The sequence below is a fragment of the Hydractinia symbiolongicarpus genome, chromosome 10 (assembly GCF_029227915.1).
Source record: "Hydractinia symbiolongicarpus strain clone_291-10 chromosome 10, HSymV2.1, whole genome shotgun sequence".
NCBI lineage: Eukaryota > Metazoa > Cnidaria > Hydrozoa > Anthoathecata > Hydractiniidae > Hydractinia > Hydractinia symbiolongicarpus.
Genome location: NC_079884.1, coordinates 13,489,412 through 13,509,349, shown reverse-complemented (window position 1 = coordinate 13,509,349; position 19,938 = coordinate 13,489,412). Strand labels below are relative to the sequence as shown.

The following is a 19,938-nucleotide window of genomic DNA, read 5'->3' as shown; positions in this document are numbered from 1 at the left end:
TGAGCGTCAGAAACGAGACAATGGTGTTTTCTCTCATACTTTGAGCGTCAGGAATATGAGAGAATTGAGATACCTTGAGAGTCAAGTGCATCGGCATGTCCTGAAGCGTCGGGCACATTCTAATTACTGGTGTTTTTATTCATACCCTGAGCATCAGATGTATGAGAGAATGAGATGCCTTGAGCGTCAAGTGCATCGATATGCCCTGCGCGGCGGGCGCATGTTTCCTATTCCAGTATTGATTACAGTACACATATCTACAATTACATGTCCTGAGCGTCAGGCACATGCAAAATACTCTTGTTTTATTCATACCCTGAGCGTCAAGTGTATGAAAGATGCCCTGAGCGTCAGGAGCATCACCATGCCCTGAGCGTCAGGTGCATGTTTTCTATTCAATTGCTACTGATTGAGATGCCCTGAGTGTGAGGCGCACCTCAATGAGCTTCAGCAAATATGGTGAACACATGTATACCCGCCCTGAGCGTCAGGTACCTTTTTTAATGACTTGTGTCAACACATTACTTGCCTAAACGGCTGACGAAGGAGGCCCAACACACCCACCAATTAAATTAGAGGCCACCTACAGACTCGTTGATTCTACGTCTGGGATAAAACCCTGACATGACATGAGCCAAAAGAAAAGCCAGGGAAACCTTGGGGCAAGAGCAACTGTCTGGTTGTGTTGTGTTGCGCGCTGCCAAAACAGCTGTGATGCAGATGTCTTTAGGTGCATTAGGGACTTCCATGATATTTCGATTCGATTCAATTGCACCACGGTGATAAATTGAATTGGTATCATCTATCACTCGTAGGTGTGTTGATAACATAAAATAAAGAAAGAATAGGTGAAGAAGATCAATATATAGAAAAGGGTGGGAGGGTGGGTAACTGTAAGCTGTAAGGTACATCTGAAGAACTAGTACAGTGTGGGGTGTTGGGGTTTTATATTCAGCCATTAATAATCAAGACTTGGGTATGGTCCAGTTCTACAGGCAAGTGAGAATCCAATCCTGGCTACCTTTAAGATCAGGTCTATAGGTAGAAACCACCCCCCACTGCAGAAAGGCTCTACGGTAAACCTAATCTATGTCAACTACAATGCTAAGGAAGTGTACTTCTGTCACCACAATTAACATGAGCAGAACTTGTAGTTTAGTTCCATTCTATTGATCAGGCTTAACTTGATTCTTTAATATTTGCGAAAGGTCTTTTATTTAGAAAATGTTTTAAAATTTTGTTGCCATTAAAACCTACCTAACGTAACATACCAAGACAGTTTTACTTATCCATTTATTTATAAACAACATTTTCAATGGCTATTAGTTTTCAGGTGGGTGATTTTGTTGAGAACACGTAAGAAATTGTATGAGAAAGCTGGGTCTAGTTGCACACATTTTTTTTAATATGCACCAAAATTATTCCTCTTTTTAAAATCAAAACTAAGTGCTAAATTTACGTATTAATTTCGGATCAGGGTTAACATGTTCAACATTTTCTAACCATTTTCAACAAGAAATGACCAAAAAAATTGAATTCAGTAACAAAATTTATGGAAACATGCATTCTTTTAAGTTTATATAGTGAAATGCCTTACATTCAATGTTTTATAATGAAGTGACTACATTAACACCCAAAAACTTCAGTGGGACAAAATTTCTGTCCGAATATTAATCCATCCGAAATTCTGAGTTGTCCGAAATTATTTCCTGCCGAATTTTTTCGAAAACAGTACTTTTATTTCTTGTTATAATTTCTATGGAAATCAATTCAGGAAAACGAACTTCTTTTATGGTATAATGAAAAACAACGCTGAAATAATTATGTGTGTATGTAATCTGGGAAATAATTAATACAAATTACATCATCAGTTTCGTCATCAATAACTCTGACAGTTTTTATATACACCTCTTGATTATCAATTTCAATTCCTTCTGGAAAGTGTACATTATAGTTAGTGGATATAATTTCTTTCAAGCGCTCCATATATTTTCGGTTTTCATCGGCTCTTTTAAATTTGACCACCAATAATATTTCAAGTCCCGCTTTAGGAATCGGGGAGGGATAACACTGTTCCTCCAAAACTTGCCCAATTACTTTGCCGCATCTCGACATGAAATAAAAGACATCCCTTGAAATTTCATTGGGAACATGTCCAACAACGTCACAAGTTATTTTACTGTTCCTTTTCTTTTTCCAAGCGATGGAGTACGGATTATCTTCAAGGCTATTTTGTTTGTTTCTTTTCAGCAAGTACGGTCTCATTTTTTCTTGGTCGTTTCACGTATTCTTTTAGTAGTAATGCCATGCACGACTTGCAATTATGCAACTCAGAACTGACTCCATTTTTAATTCTCGATGTTTACATCAGTTGGCTTGAAAGGAACAACAGTTTTTCGAATACATTTGTGTTATGCACTCCTGCAGCATGAGCTTTTTTTAAAAATGCCACGCACGTGCCATTGAAAAAATTGACAATGAAATACAAAAACAAATGCGAAATAAAATAATTTAACAAGGAGGAGAGGCAGATTATTTTTGTTGAAGTACGTTTGTTTTATTCTTTGATAACTGAAGCGAAAAGAAGCAGACTGAACAAAAAATATGTCGTTGTTAAATCATTTTCAAAAACTTTCAACAGATACTGCTCGTGTTATTACGTCAGTTTCCTCTGAATTGACGGGTCGGAAGTTTCTAAAGAACTAAAAAAGGTACAAGAAAAAGGGAGAAAAAGGAAAAATATTGTGTCTGGACACCACAACAACGGCTTGAAATTGGCGAACATGCTGCAAAAAATGGAAATGCCAGCACGCTCCGATTACTTTCTACAAAGTATCCGCGTTTGACAAAGCAATCCATTCCAGATTTAAAAAAAAAGCTTACACGCAGAGCAAAAGAAAAGGTACTGATCTTTCAGAAGGAATTATCATGAAAAACAGGGGTAGACCAACATTGCTTCCAGAAGAAATTATGAAAAAGACATTAGATTAAGGAGCGCCTGTCTCTTCTTTCGTCATCAACGCTGTTGCAAGAGGAATTGTCCAGGCTAAAGATAGAACCCTACTTGTTGAAAATGAAGGACACTTGTCCTTATCAAATGAATGGGCGAGAAAGCTTTTATAGCGAATGGACACCCTGGGACGGAAGATGACGCGACGTATCGTTACCACTGCCAGAATTCCCGTGGCTCTAGAGCTTTAATCAGAAACAAAGCTTGACTTTCAGCGCAAGATTCGTCAACTGCAAATCTGGCACATAATACCTAACGAATTAATAATTAACTTTGACCAAACTCCTTTGCCGTACGTTGTGACTGGTAACAGCACTTTACATAAAAAAGGCGCTAAACCTGTACTATCACAAGGAAAGGGGAAAGAGAAACAAATAACGGGAACGTTTGCTGGGTCAATGACAGGCAACTTCCTTCCAATGCTGCTAATTTATGAAGGGAAAACACCCCGTTGTCTTCCTAAAGATGTAAATTTTCCAAATGACTTCGATGTAACATTTACTTAACCATTGGAGTAACGAGGAAAAATCTAAGCAATGGCTAGAAAAGGTTATCTTCCTTTGCTTGAAGAAAAAGAAACACCATCTTAGGCTACCTGGATGATCAAAAATCTTTGCTTATATACGACGTTTTTGCTGGACAAACCACTGCAAATATAAAGGAATTTGTTGAAGAAAATGTGTCATAGTGTATGTGCCAAATAACATGACTCACTTCTTTCAACCATTAGATCTTACAGTGAATTTTGTTGCAAAATGTTTCTTAATGGAGAAATTTGAGCTATGGTATGCAGATGAAGTAAAGAAACAACTTGACCAGGGAATCGAAGTTTATGAAATCAACGTTCCATTGGAATTGTCCATATTAAAGCCCATCCATGGACGCTGGCTTCTGGGTTTATATGACTATCTCAGAAATAATAGAGAAATGATAGTGAAAGGGTTTGAAAGTGCTGGCATCACTGAGGCGATCACCCAAGAATTGTCAAATGAAGATCCGTTTGCTGACCTAGATTAGAACACGTAGGCTAAGAACGATTTTTGTTAATATTTGTGAAACTGTAAACCTTAAATCGATTTGTGTTATTGCGAAACCATTTTGATTACCAAAGTTAAAAATGCAATAAAATAAAATGTCTTGTTGTCAAACATGTAGCATTTTTTAATCTGACAATTTTTCCTACATTATAAAATCTGTCCGAAATTGGAAAAAAGTGTCCGAAAATATTTCCGCCGAAGTTTTTCCGCCAAAATTTTATCTGCCGAAATTTTTGGGTGTTAATGTACACAAATCAACTGCAGTGAATATGGTTCGCTACAGTTGAATATTACAGTACAGGCAAACCGTTATAAAATTTAAAATAAAATAATCCCGTTTTAATAATCATACGTTATTCAAAATTTCCCATAGGATGTAATTTATGCTGATAAATCCAAATGTGCAAAGCGAAATTATGGTTAAAGACTTTTGTACAGTGGCTACTAACATCTTTTCATTTTTATGTGTTCTAAATCTTAACCACATGCGCATTTTAAATTTTTTTTTTTAATTTTAAGTTAAAAAGATGCCTCTGCCTGAAATAAAGTTTGAAATGGACTTGTGCACGGGTTACCACCTGCATTATTTTTCTTATAAACAACACACCATGAAAGTCAGTTGCATGTTTTTTTAGCTAACAAAATGTTTCTTACAAATGTGACAGATAATTCTGCTAATTTGCCCACATAGGATTTAAAAAGAACACAGCTAGTTTGTCACTGAAGTATTTATAAAAATAGACTCAAGCATTGAATAACAAAATTGAGTTTTTTACCCAAGTAGGGTATTGAATTTAACAACATCGATACAAATGGCTACTAGCTGTTAATTAAAATGTTCGAGTAATTTGGACGGTATATGCTAGCTATCTAACTACTAGTTCTGCAGGGAAAGACAAACACCTCACATACACCAATTTAAATTATCGAGATAAATTTGCTTTATAACATATAGAAGTAAAAACGGTATTTTTTTGTATTTAATCTTTTTTGCTTTCTGTACTTAGTCCTTTGTTGTTTGTTCTAGTCTTAGAAGCGCTGTCGATGGAGTTCAGAACAGGTTGCCCATGGGAGTTATTGTATGCACATGATGTGGCTCTCATAGCAGAGTCGATGGAAGAATTAGTTGAAAAGTTTGAGAAGTGGAAGAAAGGACTAGAAGAGAGAGGGCTAAAGGAAAACACAGCAAAGTCTAAAGTCATGATTAGTAGCATTGCACCCAAGTGTGATCATGTAGTTGGAAAGTGGCCTTGTGGAGTTTGCAGGAAAGGGGTTGGTAGTAACTCAGTTTTATGTCAGACTTGCAAGCATTGGGTACATAAGAAGTGCAGTAGTATTGATGGAAGGTTAAGAGCTGACATTCAGTTTGTATGCAAGCGTTGCAAAGGTGAAATTATAGAGAATGCGGTGTTTCCAGCTTTAATGATGTACAACAGTGGCTCGATAGAGATAGTTGAGAACTTCTGTTCCTTAGGTGATATGTTGGGCGGTAAAGGGGGTGTTGGAAGAAGTGTCACTTGCAGGATAGGTTATGCTACAGGCCTTGGATCTAGGTTGCTTCCACATCAGTTTTCCCACAAAACGCTTAATCAGCAACAAATTTAAAATACATAATGGCTTCCGTTTTGTGTAGAGCGAATCATAAAAAGAGATAAAAAAGTTTATAACTGTTTTAATTCAACGTATATATGGATATGACAGCCCTTGCGAATCTTCCCTTGCAAAACTGAGTGCAGGTTTTACTTGTTGCCTGCTGCGTACTGTAGGAGAGAGAACTTTGAGAAGTATATATTATTCTGGTCTGGACCTCTTCTTGATATGTTTTTTTCTTTTAATTTGTCATCTGTTTTTTAAAATATATACCCTGAATTAACAAAGTTAATTGTTAAAGGGATTTTTCTAAACAACCTTTGCAATGTTGTTATATTTTAGGCAAATAATAAAATAATAAATATTTAAAGTGGCTAGCCCAGAAAATCACAAAAACCTATAGTTAGTGAATTGTTTCCACGGAGGGCCCTAAAAAAAAAAGAAACAAAAAATGATAAACCTTAGACTGCCTCAGCGCAATCAAATATAGGAACATTCAATTCAATCCAATTCAAATTTTTTTTGCCATAGAAAAGTTGAAATTACAGTAGGTATAACCCATTATATAAATACATATAGTTATGTTCAACGGCTGGGGACTAACACCATAGTGAAGCTAATAGTAACGTGAAGGCCACCAAATGGGAGAGTAACAAAGGTAAAGTGTATTGGGAGAGAAAATACTATTCCATTTTCCCCATACAAACAAAAGGGTAAAAATAATAATTTGTAATCTGAAAATTGAAAAGAAAAAGAATTAAAAACAAAAATTAAGAAGTGATCTCCATTAGAATTTTGCAACCATTGACTGTTCAACTTTTTTCATAATTTTTTATGGGTTTTTAGGCTTAGTTCTCACTATAACAATGTAGCTCATCGTTATAGTGAGAACTAAATTGCGCATAATGTGATAGCCGATTTCAATTTTTGAGCTACAGGTACCTGATATATTCGTTACACATTCAAACTACAATGCATTGTCAGCTTTTTTGTAGCCAAATATAATGCTAGAAAGAAAGAAAAAAAAGATAGCAAGAAGTTTTGTTATTATTACTACTTCGAAGAAGACGACATAGCCTGGAAAGGAAGGAATTAACAAAATTATGAATGGTCAGAAAGGTAGGGAAATCTTACCTCACTGTTAGCCAAAAACATAAAAAATCAAAAAATTTTGATTTCAAAAAAATCGGCTAACGATGAGTTCAGCTGTGAGCCAATTAAAATAGGGAAATTGCACCACCAGCAGGTTGCCAATTATATGTATCCTTTGTTGCAAGGTGGAAAAAGTGAAAAAACTACATTACTTTTTTTTCTAGATAACAAAGAATGTAATTTAGGCAATTTTACTACTGTAGCGATTTCCTAGGCACAGTATTACATTGCAAAAATCAATATTTTCAAAATTTTTGACTTTTGAATTTTTGTTGAGGTCTGCACTTAATCATTTGACTAAGCATAAAAATGAGACTGTAAGTTTGTATAGCTTATGACTGTCAAGTATAACTGTGAAAATAAGACAGTATATATAGTTCAGAAATTACAGGGGTACAAATTCATTCAATCTATGACCAGGTTACTCAGTCAATAACCTGAATAGAGTTAACAGTCTTTCCTTTTTTTTAATATAGATATTATATATAAGATATAGCATACAAAACACATACAAGACAAATACAATTAATAAGATACACACAACTATCTCTTCATTGCCACCATTCATTTTATCATGCACACTGTGATTGCTGAGATATAAATGGATAACAAAATTATATAAACATTAAAAGCGAATGTTCAGTACGTCGCTGTTACAGACAATCCGTTATGTTGTTTATATTTATGCCAAAGAAACTTAAGTATACATAAGAAACAGAGATTTTACTTTAGGTTTATAACTTTTTTTGATTTGTTTGTTTGTTTAATCGCAGGAAGCAAGAGTTATTATTGGTTGAAACTAATGTCTGCAAATAAAAAGAAAACAGCATTGTCTGATTCAGTACTGTCGGCATTAGCAGAAGATCGACTTTTTCAAATTAATTTTAATTCATTATTTCCGCAATCGGAGACAAGGAAGTTAAGACTGAGAGAGTCGCTAGTTCAGACACTTGGTTCTTGTGTTTGGGGTTCACGAGTTTAAACATTGTCTCCAGCATAAAGAAAAATAATGACACAGAACACACACATAAAAATAAGCTGAAGTTTTTTTCTTAACATGATGCGGGTTATACGAAGGTGCGGGCTATCTGATAGCATTTAGTTTATAACTCCCTAAAAAAGCTGATCTGCGGGTTATACGAAGGTGCAGGTTATAGGATGTGCGGGTGATATATCCCGGAAATTACGGTATATCTCTATATATTAACTGAACTTTGTAAATTCCTAAATTTAAATTGTTTTAGTGTGTCTATGCTGGGACTGATCTAATGGCTGAACATTTTTTGTTTTGATAAAAAATGGCTAAAGGAGCAACTTTTACTGGTTGTAACAAGTTGATTATTTTTCCAGAAAGTGTTTAAAGAGGACTTCTTCAAATTGCCTTATTCTTTTTAAGAGAATGGTGTGGTCAATGGATTTCGGAATGCGGAATTTAGCCACATCTATTAGTTTACCCTTTTATATAATGTTGCACCAAATATCAGAAAAGTGTAATCTCATGTAAAGTCATAATTATTTAAAGTCATGAAAATTAGAAAAGGTTAGCTTGATGTACTCGGTCGAGCACCTTTTAAAAAGCCCTTTCTTGTTTTATTGTACTTCTTTATTTTCATTCAATTTCACAATGCAAAGGACTTCAACTATGATTTTCATTGTTTATGGTAACTCTGACATTTTTTTGTAAAAGCCTTTATTTCAAACAAATTTTTCCAAGGTAACACACTTTTTAAGTTTCCGCTGTGTTACTGTGTTCTTTTTTTATGTTTCAGATTTTCTTAAATAACATAAATGGCTGAAGAAGTAGTAGATTTTGAAGTTGCTCGTAGAAAAATGAAAAAATGGAGAGATGAAGGTTATCGCAATAGTGATGAAATTGTTGACCTGGGTGAATGTTTAATTTATGAATATGCAAATAAACTTGGGGATGAATTATGGGTATTATATGAACAAGTATGTATTGCTGCCTATGACTGCAGTAGAATTGATTTGGCTGTTAACTGTTTGCGTGCTTTAGACAAGCAATTTCCATCTGGAAATAGAGTGCTTCGTTTAAGAGCTATGCGTAAGGAAGCATTAAAGCAATTTGCAGATGCAGAGAAAATCTACAAGATAATGCTTGAGGATGATCCTGCAAATCTCCATGTTCGCAAACGTTTAATTACTATCCAGAAGTCTCAAAACAGAATTGAAGCGGCAATTCAATCCTTGAACGAGTATCTGAAAGAATTTATGGGTGATCAGGAGGCATGGATGGAATTGTGTGAGTTGTATATTCACCAACAAGAATATGCGAAAGCAGCTTTTTGTATGGAAGAGTTGATTTTATCACATCCACATAACCACTTGTATCACCAACGCTATGCAGAAATTCATTACACCATGGGAATGCCAGACAGTTTGGAAAAGGCAAAAAAATATTTTGCACAAGCTTTGAAGCTTGATCCTAACAATGTTAGGGCTTTGTATGGCCTGTACTTAGCAGCTACAAATTCAGTAACCAGTAAAACTGCAAGTAGTATGAAGAAGAAGAATATTAACATGTCACAATGGACAGTGCAGCAAGTCATGGATCTGTTTGACATGAATGTTAGTGAAAATCAGAAACAAACATTAACAGATATGTTTGATAACATGCAGCTTTCGTTACCATCAACTGTACCTGAATAACATGTATAATTTACGTTAGATTAAATTCTAGGAAATAATTTTACGTAGTAATAAAAATATACATGAGTTGTCATACAAAATGTGATATATTATATTAACCGGCTCATCTTGAAGGGAAATTAAGCTTTATATATTATTTTGTTCATAGTTAAAATTAAATGATGGCTTATTATATTTCAAAATTATGGCGAAGAGCCTCTTGGCAAAAAAAAAGCTCCCAGGAAGAAGAACAAAAAAAAAATGTTTTGAAATAGTGTGTTAGATTTATTCTTGTCTTTCCAAATTTGGTTTACAACTTCAATGTAACGATTATTCAAAATTATTTTGCTTTGTTTGACAAAGACACTATAATTGTTCTGTAAAGGTTTATGTTTTTTAAGAAGTTACACAGCAATTCTTAAATCAAATTTCAGATATATATAACCATTGCACTAAACAAACAGAAATTATTTTACTTTTTTGAGTTTTGTTGCTGCTGAAATATCAATGGAGTTTTTCTGTCAAAACATTTTTTTATTTTTCAACAGCTTAATTTCCCTTTACAGTATTTTAAACAAAATTTGAATGTTGTGTAATTTACGTTTTCCTTATCGTATTCTTCGTTTATATATATTTTAACTTAAACTAGTAAATTGAGGGTCAAACTCCTGTACCATCGACAGAATGCTTGCTAGCATTAACTCGAGCATTAAAGCCTCTTTCTTTTGACAACTAATTTGAAAAACAATCAAGAACTGCTTGCAGTAAATTTCTTAATAAGTAAATCCTTGCCACAAGTAAGGTGTTATCGTTTGTAAGACACTTTTGTCTAAGCTGTATTTCTATTTACATCAGTCTTTAGTTGCTGGATTAGGCATTAAATGTTGAGTAACTAGTGTAAAAGCACAAATTGGAAAATCAATATAAAAATGATCAATTCCTGTCATTTTATGTTTAGACTAGAACAAGTTGTATATAATATGTTGGTATAATATTTACTTGCCAGAAGTTGTATATGTATGATTCGTTAATAGTGATATTATCCATCGTATAAAAGGGTTGAAGTGAAACATGTCTTCTAGGTATGAGTTTTTTTTTACAATGTGATTGGCAATAATAAAACTATGTTATGATGCTGTCTTGACTCAAAATATGTCTATCATTAAAGTAAGTTTTCACACAATTTATTGGTCAAAGGGCATTGGAATGTCTTCTTTATTGTATATGCGCTATCAGATATTTATACCCAAAAGCGATCATGAAACAAATATTTCATCTAATGTCCTAAAAGTTGATGCTGGTTCGCAGGGCTTAAGTGGTCATTTACAGTATAAATGTTTTAGCCATTTCAAAATTAAGAGGCAGGATTATTGGTTATTTTTAGAAAAAGTTTAATTATTTACCTAAAGTTAACTTTGTTTCTCAAGTGTAGTAACTTGTAATCACATTCGCAGTATTTGCATATCAGTAAGATTTGATTACCATGTTTTCCTTCTGTAAGGTCGCTTGCGCATTAAAGTTGTTGCATCAAATTTAAGCGTAACATTTTAGGCGAAGCTATGGAGGAGGCTCCAGACTCAGTTGCCCAAATCACCCTAATACAATGCTAACTGAAGACTATAGAGCTGGTGACATGATATGCCCAGAATGTGGGTTGGTTGTTGGTGACCGGTTAGTTTATCTTGTTTTATGTTTTATTTACTTTGCTAATGACTTTCTTACTTTCTTTGTCAAGTCCAAATTTTTTTGCACATTTTAAAATTAAATAACTTAGAGCCATTCAGTAATTTTGTAACGCCGAGAATTAAAGAGAATTTTTATGAATTCTGTACGGATATTTTTAGTCATTTTAGTGTGTGATCTACATTTTTTATTTGTTTCTTGAAGAGATTTAAAAGAATTGTATTAAGTCGTAAACAATGTTTGTCTAAAGATTACTTGTAAAAGAGATCTAATGGAAGAAATTGTTATTTATGACAGACATTTTTTTTAAATAAGTTTATTTCCATTGTTATAGGAGTCTTATGTCATGCAGATCTAAATTACTGTGGATATTTCTCAGGATTTTAAATCAGACATACAAATGACCAACAGTGTTTTTTTCCAGACAATTTTTTTAGAATACTGCCGTCATTAAAACAAAATTTTCTTCTAAAGTGTATTCCCAGAACAACCTGCTTTAGGCTCCATTAAGAATGAAACTAACTAGAGAAGGGGATATAAACTTACTCATTGTGAAAAACTAATGTTTCACAAAGTAAGAAAATTGTGCTTTTTGATTTACAAGAGTTCGGCTATCTAAATGTGAATATCTTGAGAACTAAAAGAGTTTTTAAAAAATTTAAGAAAACTTGTAACCAACTTTTAAAGCTCTATAATATAAGTCCAGCGTCTTTTGTACCCTAGGTTCCCTTAAAAATGCCTAAATTTTGGAGTTTAGAAAATATTATGCAAAGCTTTTCTGTGCCAATTCTTTTACATTGGACTAAATGCATCCCATACCAACTTTGAAGTCAGTAATCATCATTGTACTCAAGTTACTCTGTTTTTGATATTCACGAAATGGATCCTGAGGAACATTAATCATGACAATATGAACACTATGATGTAACTGATGGAATTTGTTGTCCGTGTATCTTTTAATGGCCTTTCTTTTTTTATTTTCAGTGTAATTGATGTTGGAAGTGAATGGCGAACATTTAGCAATGAAGCCAATGGTACCGACAGGTCACGTGTTGGTGGTGGCGAGGTAGGATTGCATCACTTCGTGATGATGTGCACGATGATTAGATTTTATCTTGTGGTTGGAAAATTCCAACCTATATTTTTTGCATCGTAGAACCCTTTTCTTGATGGAACTGATCTATCAACTATGGTTGGCTCAGACAGAGCAAGTGGATCTGGTTTGGATTTGCAAGGTTATTCTCGATACCAGAACCGAAGTGGAGTAAGTTAGATATTACAAACTCAAAGTATGACCATTAAAAGCAGTTTAGTCACAGAAACCGAAAATGTGCAGATTCTCGTAAATCCGAGAACCGTTTGGCTAAGTTCAATGTAAACAACAAAAGTAACCCGCAGAGTTAACTAACATCGTCATTGTGTCGTATGTTAAACTAATTTAGTCCCATATTGCGCAAAACAAATTTTTTAAAATCCATTAAACATTTCAAGGTGTTTTTAGTTTTCTGTTTATTGGGCTATTTTGATATAAAGAATTTCTTTTTTTACGTCTTTCATTACCAAAGGTATTTCACGAAATAAACCACAGCATCACTTCAATTGTCGAGTGTATTTTTAATAAAAGCCCTCAATGAAATTCACAAAATGACATGCTCAACATATGAAGTTTTTTTTTATCGCGAAATTTTGTCGTTTCTTTGTACTTTGATTTCCCGTAGGGTCTAATCTATTCCGTTCTTCGTTGTTTATTTTTTATTTATTTCTGAAAGCTAGGCCAATTAAAAATCTTGCTTTTGCTAAATTAACTGGGTCTTCAAATATCTGAATCTTCAGTATCCGCCAAAGGTAATTTCGCAAATTTCGGGTTATTTAGTCATCCGCTAAAATATGTTTTAGTTATTTTAAAAAAATTTGTTTTGTGACCACTCATTCGCAAAAAATTCATTCTTCACAAAAATTTTCCACATTTGTTTTCTTAAGTAAACGATATTTGACTTTTAGATAAGCGGATCCGACAGAAGCCTGCTAAACGCAATTCGTGAGATTGGTACCATGGCTTCAAGAATCAACTTACCAAAAACAATTGTCGTGAGTATATTTACTTTGTATGCGAACGGCTCTGCTCAGTGACTAAGTAAGTCACGTTTTTATTGTATACAAACAAACATTTTTTTAATATGAAATTTAAAATTGCAATAGATAGATCGTTACGAATAAGGAAACATAATGTTCGAAGGGAATACGTTGTTCCTTATTTCATTGTATTAAGTCTATAAAACAGGAAATGTAAGGAACATCTTGACAGATTTTCGTAATCCAGGGTACTTATATGCAAGATAATGGGGGTGATTCAATACGTCTTTTCGCAACAAGTGATTCCATTGGTTGTTTCTATATTAGAGTCTTGCATTTTAAATCATTAGAGTTCACTTCTTAATGTTCACAGCGGACTTAAAATCTTTTTTTTTGTTTTATTCTTTGGTTTAATCTCCTAAACATGCTAATTGCGGACTTCGCCACGGCTGCTTTTCCTGAATTTTGCGACCTTCATGTGCCCGGACATGATTTGTTTTGTTTGAGAGCACGGAATATCACTAGCAAATTTTAAACGCTCTCTACAGCTTACGTGTGCGCAAAAGTTTGCAGTCCACCAGCTACCGAGTATTGACCATTTGACCCTTTTTGCCGTATTTTGAAAATGACAAAAAAACTGGTTTTGTGTTAGTAATTTTTCCACGATTCTTGCATTGTCAGAAGGTCAGTCTTGATCTTCTGACAATGCATACTGACATAATGATGGATACCTTTATATCGTTTTTTGTTTTCAGGATTCTCTAAAAGTATAAATCAACAAGGATAATGATAGATATTCAAATTAAGCTTATGCTTTTGTGATTGTTTCATTGGCGCTACTTGCTAATGTGCATTAACATTCCTTGTAGGATCGAGCCAATCAACTGTTCAAACAGGTCCACGATCAGAAGAGTTTGAAAGGGCGAAGTAATGATGCTATTGCTTCTGCCTGCCTGTACATTGCATGTCGACAGGAGGGAGTACCTAGAACATTCAAAGGTAACACCTGGATTATTGCTACTCTGTTTAAGCATATATGTTTCATATGTTTCTAAAAATTGTACAGTAGACTCCTAGTAACTCGAACACCGGTTAACTCGAAATTTTATTAGCTCAAACTGTTTGCTACGGTCCTTTGGACATTCTTAATACTTCCTTATAAAAACTACTCGTTAACTTTAACCCCTGATAACTCGAACATTCGTTTTCTCAAACCGTTTTTTGGTCCCCCTTAAGTTAATTTCTTCTTATAACTCGAAATTTTTAGTGGCCAAGTAGAAAAAGGTTCGAAAAATGAATGCTGGTGTGTAATGTAACCCATCCCCAAAATTTTTGCTTTTGCATTAATAGTAACCTAAATGGCCAACAAGGTTAAGTCATACCGACATACGAAATTTTTTTCAGTGAAACCTTACTAGATTGTAACATTTGTAAATTTAATTAACGGGAGCTTCGTTAAGTGGAACATTCGTTAAGTTGAATTGTTTTCTCTGGTCCCTTGGAGGTTCGAGTTACCGAGAGTTAACTGTACTTTGTACTTCTGATGACGTTATTCCGTTGATGACGTCATTCCGTTTTAGTATTTCGATACTGAGAATAACGTTTGAACATTGAATATGTTGAGTGTACATTTGACGTGACCTCAAAGATGCTGTGCATTATTATTTATCAATCAATCCTCCCAAGAAAAAAAGAGGATTTTACTGAAGAGGTTCGATAAACTTTCCATTTAACTTTCGCGTGTTATTTTTAGAAATATGCGCCATTAGCAAAATACCGAAAAAGGAAATCGGTCGCTGCTTCAAACTGATATTGCGAACGCTCGAAGCTAGTGTAGATTTGATCACGTCTGAAGATTTCATGGTGGGTATTTTTTTCACGTTATTAAAGATTTTTAAAAGGAGAAACATTAGTGGGTAGAAGGTTTTGCGATTTTTGCGATTTTTGCGATTTTTGCGATTTTTTACTGTTTGCGCGATATTTATGTTTTGGAACATTCCAAATCAAAAAATCGCTTTTGTCAATCAAGTTTTGTTGCAGCATTACATATATTTCTTGTTTCGCTAAAGTTTTTTCTACTTTTGTTGTTGTTGTTGTTGTTGTTGTTCTGTCCAACGAGCAAGTTTATACACCAAGCTTAGCGTTTTTTTCGTCCTCGCGAAACTGTCTAGCCTTAAGGTAGCTGCCTTTACCAGGTTCTTTTTGACTGTGAATGCTAATGAATCCAAAGTATTAATTATTTTTCCATCAGTGTAATTATTTGCCTTTTAACGTATCAACATAGTCCCGATTCTGTTCGAATCTCATGCTCAAGCCGGCTGTTCAAAGAGCTGCAACTTACATCGCAAAAAAAGCTGTCGAGTTAGATTTAGTGCCAGGGTAGGTACTTTACTCGTTAGTCGACATATTTAACTTTGGTTTAACTCTTTAATATATCTCTTTCCATGCGTTTTCTAGGCAGCCAGACAAAAATTACTGTCAGTGTAAAAAGACCTTAAGTCAGTGAATTAAGGTCTTTTTAGACTGTAGGTAATTTTCGTGCTATTTCTAATTATCTGAAATATGATCTATGAGTTTAATTTATTTTAGCCCTTAATTTGAAGGCAAAATGCTAAGATATTGCTCTGTGTCTTGCTTTGGGGGTGTATATATAATCAATTGGGAATTATGCATATTTCTCCGGGTATTGAGTATATAAGTTTTAGAAACTACACCAAGTCTTCTGTGATACGTGTCAAGATCATGTGGGAAATTTAAATTATGACAAAGAAATTTATCGTGGGTTAATGTTTCGCCCAATCAGTTATTTATTTACTGATTTTTAGGTTATGTTTCTCCAATACTAAATGCCCGGCTAAATCAAGAAGACCTTTGCGCGAAAAATAACCTCCTAAAGCGTCTTGCATACTTCACAATATCAAGGCTTGATCTGCTAAAATTTTGAAAAATGAAATAATTGTCAAGAGTGTGAACTCATCCGAAACTTCACGTGCGCACATCTATTGTTTAAAATAGTGAGCTTAAAATAGTAATCTTTTAATCCAAAAAGATTATCCCATGTCGCTGCTTGCAAATATTTAAAAAATATATTTAAAATAAATTATATTTATATCTTAAAAAGAGTGTTAAAAGTGCCCGCCTTTTAATGGCTGGAAAAACGAGAACCTTTTGATCGTTAAAATACTGAATCTCCATTACACTCTCACCCTTAGTGTGTTTCAAATTATTATTTCAGATTATTACTTTAGAAAAATGAAATTAAGCAACAAACTTTTTATTGTTTAGCCGAAGTCCTGTCTCTGTCGCAGCTGCTGCCATTTACTTGTCCTCGCAGGCTTCAGAAGACAAAAAGACACAAAAAGGTAATCTTCGGTGGAGAGCAATCTATTTATAAAAATTTAAATTGAGTGGTAGAGGTTTTCTGAAAATTACTAAGGCAATCGAGCCAAACAGACGTAACAATCGAAATTGGGAAAGTTGCTAGTTAAATTGTTCTTTTTCGCAAAATGTTCCCGAAAGAAAAATGTAGATCGGTGTTAATAATTGACATTGTTGTTTTCTTTCTTCGTTGACTTAACAGCTTGTCATTTGTTTGTTTTTCTTATTATTTTTTCACTTCCGGTAACACTAGACACGCTCAGCTATAAAATTAAAGTTTGACCTTGATCATTCGATATCCCTGAGAAAAACTCCTCCTTGTTGTTTCTGCAAACACGTTGCGTTTGCTGACTCAGCGTATATTGATCTTAAGTCCTGTCGGAGGTGCCGACTTAAAAAATACTTCAAAGAGTGATCGACATACAATAACTTCCTTTCTTCTGTTTTACCTTCACGAGATCTTGCGTGACTTGGTATCACTCCAGCATGTTGCTCTGCTCGCAGGCACTCCATTGTGATGGTTGTATGGCTCAGGTTTCAGCTTGTTATGCATTCAGCCTGTTTACCCGAAAGGAGAAATTTCGCGGAATTATTTAGCATGGATTACATTTAGTACAGGGAATACATGGTCGAAATATGACGTGGTGAGGGAAAAATGAGAAAAAATTTTTGTTAACTAACGGGTAGACATGTTAAGCTTGTAAGTATTTTGAAATATTCACTTCAATTTTGTGGATAGGGCTTTGTGCGTATAAAAAACACTTCTGTAGGTGCTGATCCGAGGTGTGAGCTAAATTGATCAAAAAAGTAAAAAACTTCTTAGACGTTTTTAAAAACTTAAATGCCTTCATTCTATCTATCTATCTATCAGAATGAAAAAGTTGATTTCCCATAGTAATTATTGCTTATGGAGCTGTACTCCTTCAGAGTTCATTATTTCTGAAAAGACAAGCTTACTCTGTTAAATAATTACCACATAAAATTTCTTGAAATCAATCAATATTGCACATTATTCTTTGTTACATCTTTCATATTACCTGGCGGACCGTTAAAAGTAGTAAGAATTATTAATCCGCATTATTCATGTTTTTTCATTTTTCTTACCTACATGTTGCGAAGAGGTTCCTACTTCTTTTTAGCTGACATTACTCTTTGCAATTTATTTTTTTACCACGCTGAGTGGTAAACACGTTGTCTACTTTTCTGAAACGGTTTTTACGTGTTGCGTAACAGTGTCAGCGTAATTGCAACTACTGCTACTATTTGCCATGCTCTGTGGTCACATGCCTATATTTACATTTTTGCGGTTAATCGACGGAAATGTACTACATTGTAATATGCGCGTGTGTCCTTGGAATGTGTACATCGGTGTGTTTTCTTAGCTTCAATAAAAGAACAGAGGATCACAAAAGAATGTATTAGTCGGTAAATAGCAACCAATGTGTATGATATTGGAGTCGTGAACCTCTGCCCCATTACCAGCCCCTGTTTAAGAGCGTCACTGCATCATTGCTTGTTAACTTCAGCTAATGGTCATCGGCCAAAAATTGTCATTTTGGTGACCGCACAGGTGACACGCAGCCGTAAAATACCGATCTGTGATTCAACTATCGTAAATGTGAAGAGCACGTGTTTAGTTAAGTTTGAGTATTCTCCATTGTTTACCTGTTTGTTTAGTGTTTACCTGTTCTCGAATATTTACCTGTTTTTTATTGCCTAATTTGTTTGTTTATTGTTTCTCTGATTTTGATTTTGTCCTCAAATGTTTACCTGTTTTTAGTCTTTACCTGGTGCTTGATTGCTTCCCTGTTTGTTTATTGTTTACCTGTTCTCGAATGTTTACCTGTTTTTATTGTTTACCTGTGCTTGATTGCTTCCCTGTTTGTTTATTGTTTACCTGCTCTCGATCGCTTACCTGTTTTTATTGTTTACCTGTTCTTGATTGTTTAGCTGTTCTCGATTGTTTAGCTGTTGTCGATTGTTTACCTGTTCTCGATTGTTTACCTGTTTTCGATTTTTAACCTGTTCTCGATCGCTCGGCTGTTCTCAATCGCTCACCTGTTCTCGAATGTTAACCTGTTTTCAAATGTTTACCTGTTTTTATTGTTTACCTGTTCTCCTGTATTGTTTACATGTTCTCGATTGTTTACCTGGTTTTTTATTTCACACCTCTGTTTTGTAGATATTGGCGACATCGCTGGAGTGGCAGATGTTACAATTCGACAGTCGTATCGCAGCTTAATCGCGCGTGCAGCAGACTTGTTCCCGCCTGACTTTGTGTTTCACACGCCGATTGACAGACTACCGGTAAGCTAGTGGCGATAGCTTGGTATCAATCTCTTCAGTTTCTTCGTTTGATTCTGCGCTGCCGACTCCTTGACAGATATCATGCGAAATTAATTTGGAGACCGTATAACAACTATATTGTTAAAGGTTCCATTAAACTCCTTTTCTTCGTTCGTTATATTTATTCAGTTTTTAGCAGATGAACATTGCATTAGCTGTAATTTGTCAATGTTTTAAATACATACATAATGCACTACCAATTTTATTTTTGTTTTCAACAAGTAAGTAAGTATTTAACGGGAAGTTTTATGTCCTTGGGGATTCAACCTAAATGGCTGGCTCTTCCTTCCCTCCGACTGTAACTATGTTACATTACCGCTGGAGATACGTATACCATTGCTCTAACATGCTTGTCTGCCACACATGCCGATTAGCGGTCAGTAGATTGCACTAAATGGGTTGACAACACTACATTTAAAGTGCATCTGAGTGGGGACTCGAACTCGTAACTTTATGATTAGAAGCCGAATGCGCTACCAATACGTGATCACTACACCATCTTCGCAATGTATCTAATTGAAAGTAAAGCCCTCCGTTTAAATAAGTTTTACTATTTTTAATTTAACATTAAAAAAGTTGCGATTTAGTCGAGTATTCAAGTATTATTTTTATTTTTACAACTAATATTATTATTACTCTGAATTTATCCTTTATTATAGGTATACAGTATAATATTTGTTAAAAATATACGTCCTGTATATAAGTTCGAAGTAGCGGTAATAATGAGAGACAACGAGTAAACAAAGTTCTAAAAAAATTCTTGTGTGTATCGACGGGTCATTGCTGACCTTGTCCAAATTAGAGGAGCAGGTCATTTCCAATCGAGTTTAAGAGTGGATTTTTAGTATTTCAAAAGTTTTAAACTAAACAATTACAAGAAACGTGACGATATATCCGCTACTTGAAGAAACTATTTTGTGACGATACAACATACTTTGCTTTTGATGACGACATCAACGGTGTGGAATAATTAACGTCGAAAGCGTTGTTATTTGCTGTCTGGTAATAAAAATATATATTTTC

The 19,938-nt window shown here is 34.5% G+C and overlaps 2 protein-coding genes across 3 annotated transcripts; both read left to right on the top strand.

Annotated features, from left to right (window-relative positions):
• The first annotated feature begins 8,532 nt into the window (after positions 1-8,532).
• LOC130662630 (ER membrane protein complex subunit 2-like) lies at positions 8,533-10,141 on the top strand. Its single transcript, XM_057461526.1, has one exon. The coding sequence runs from the start codon at positions 8,578-8,580 to the stop codon at positions 9,454-9,456; it is 879 nt and encodes a 292-aa protein (XP_057317509.1). The 5' UTR covers positions 8,533-8,577; the 3' UTR covers positions 9,457-10,141.
• A 155-nt stretch (positions 10,142-10,296) lies between these two features.
• LOC130662629 (transcription initiation factor IIB-like) lies at positions 10,297-19,111 on the top strand. 2 transcript variants are annotated; one of them, XM_057461524.1, is made up of 10 exons: positions 10,309-10,517; positions 10,987-11,106; positions 12,103-12,184; positions 12,275-12,382; positions 13,120-13,206; positions 14,061-14,190; positions 14,945-15,054; positions 15,476-15,570; positions 16,477-16,553; positions 18,752-19,111. In XM_057461524.1, exons 1-10 carry the CDS (start codon positions 10,507-10,509, stop codon positions 18,883-18,885), a joined length of 954 nt encoding a protein of 317 aa, XP_057317507.1. In that variant the 5' UTR covers positions 10,309-10,506; the 3' UTR covers positions 18,886-19,111. The 2 variants fall into 2 exon arrangements, with proteins under 2 accessions (XP_057317508.1, XP_057317507.1); XM_057461525.1 differs by lacking the exon at positions 15,476-15,570 and having other exon boundaries at positions 10,297-10,517.
• Positions 19,112-19,938: the final 827 nt, after the last annotated feature.

Bases quoted from the DNA above. Each gene is read 5' to 3' on its own strand.
- LOC130662630 (XM_057461526.1), top strand. From the start codon at position 8,578: ATGGCTGAAGAAGTAGTAGATTTTGAAGTTGCTCGTAGAAAAATGAAA.
- LOC130662629 (XM_057461524.1), top strand. The intron at 15,055-15,475 runs GTGGGTATTTTT...GTATCAACATAG, and splicing joins TCACGTCTGAAGATTTCATG to TCCCGATTCTGTTCGAATCT. The intron at 15,571-16,476 runs GTAGGTACTTTA...TTTATTGTTTAG, and splicing joins GAGTTAGATTTAGTGCCAGG to CCGAAGTCCTGTCTCTGTCG.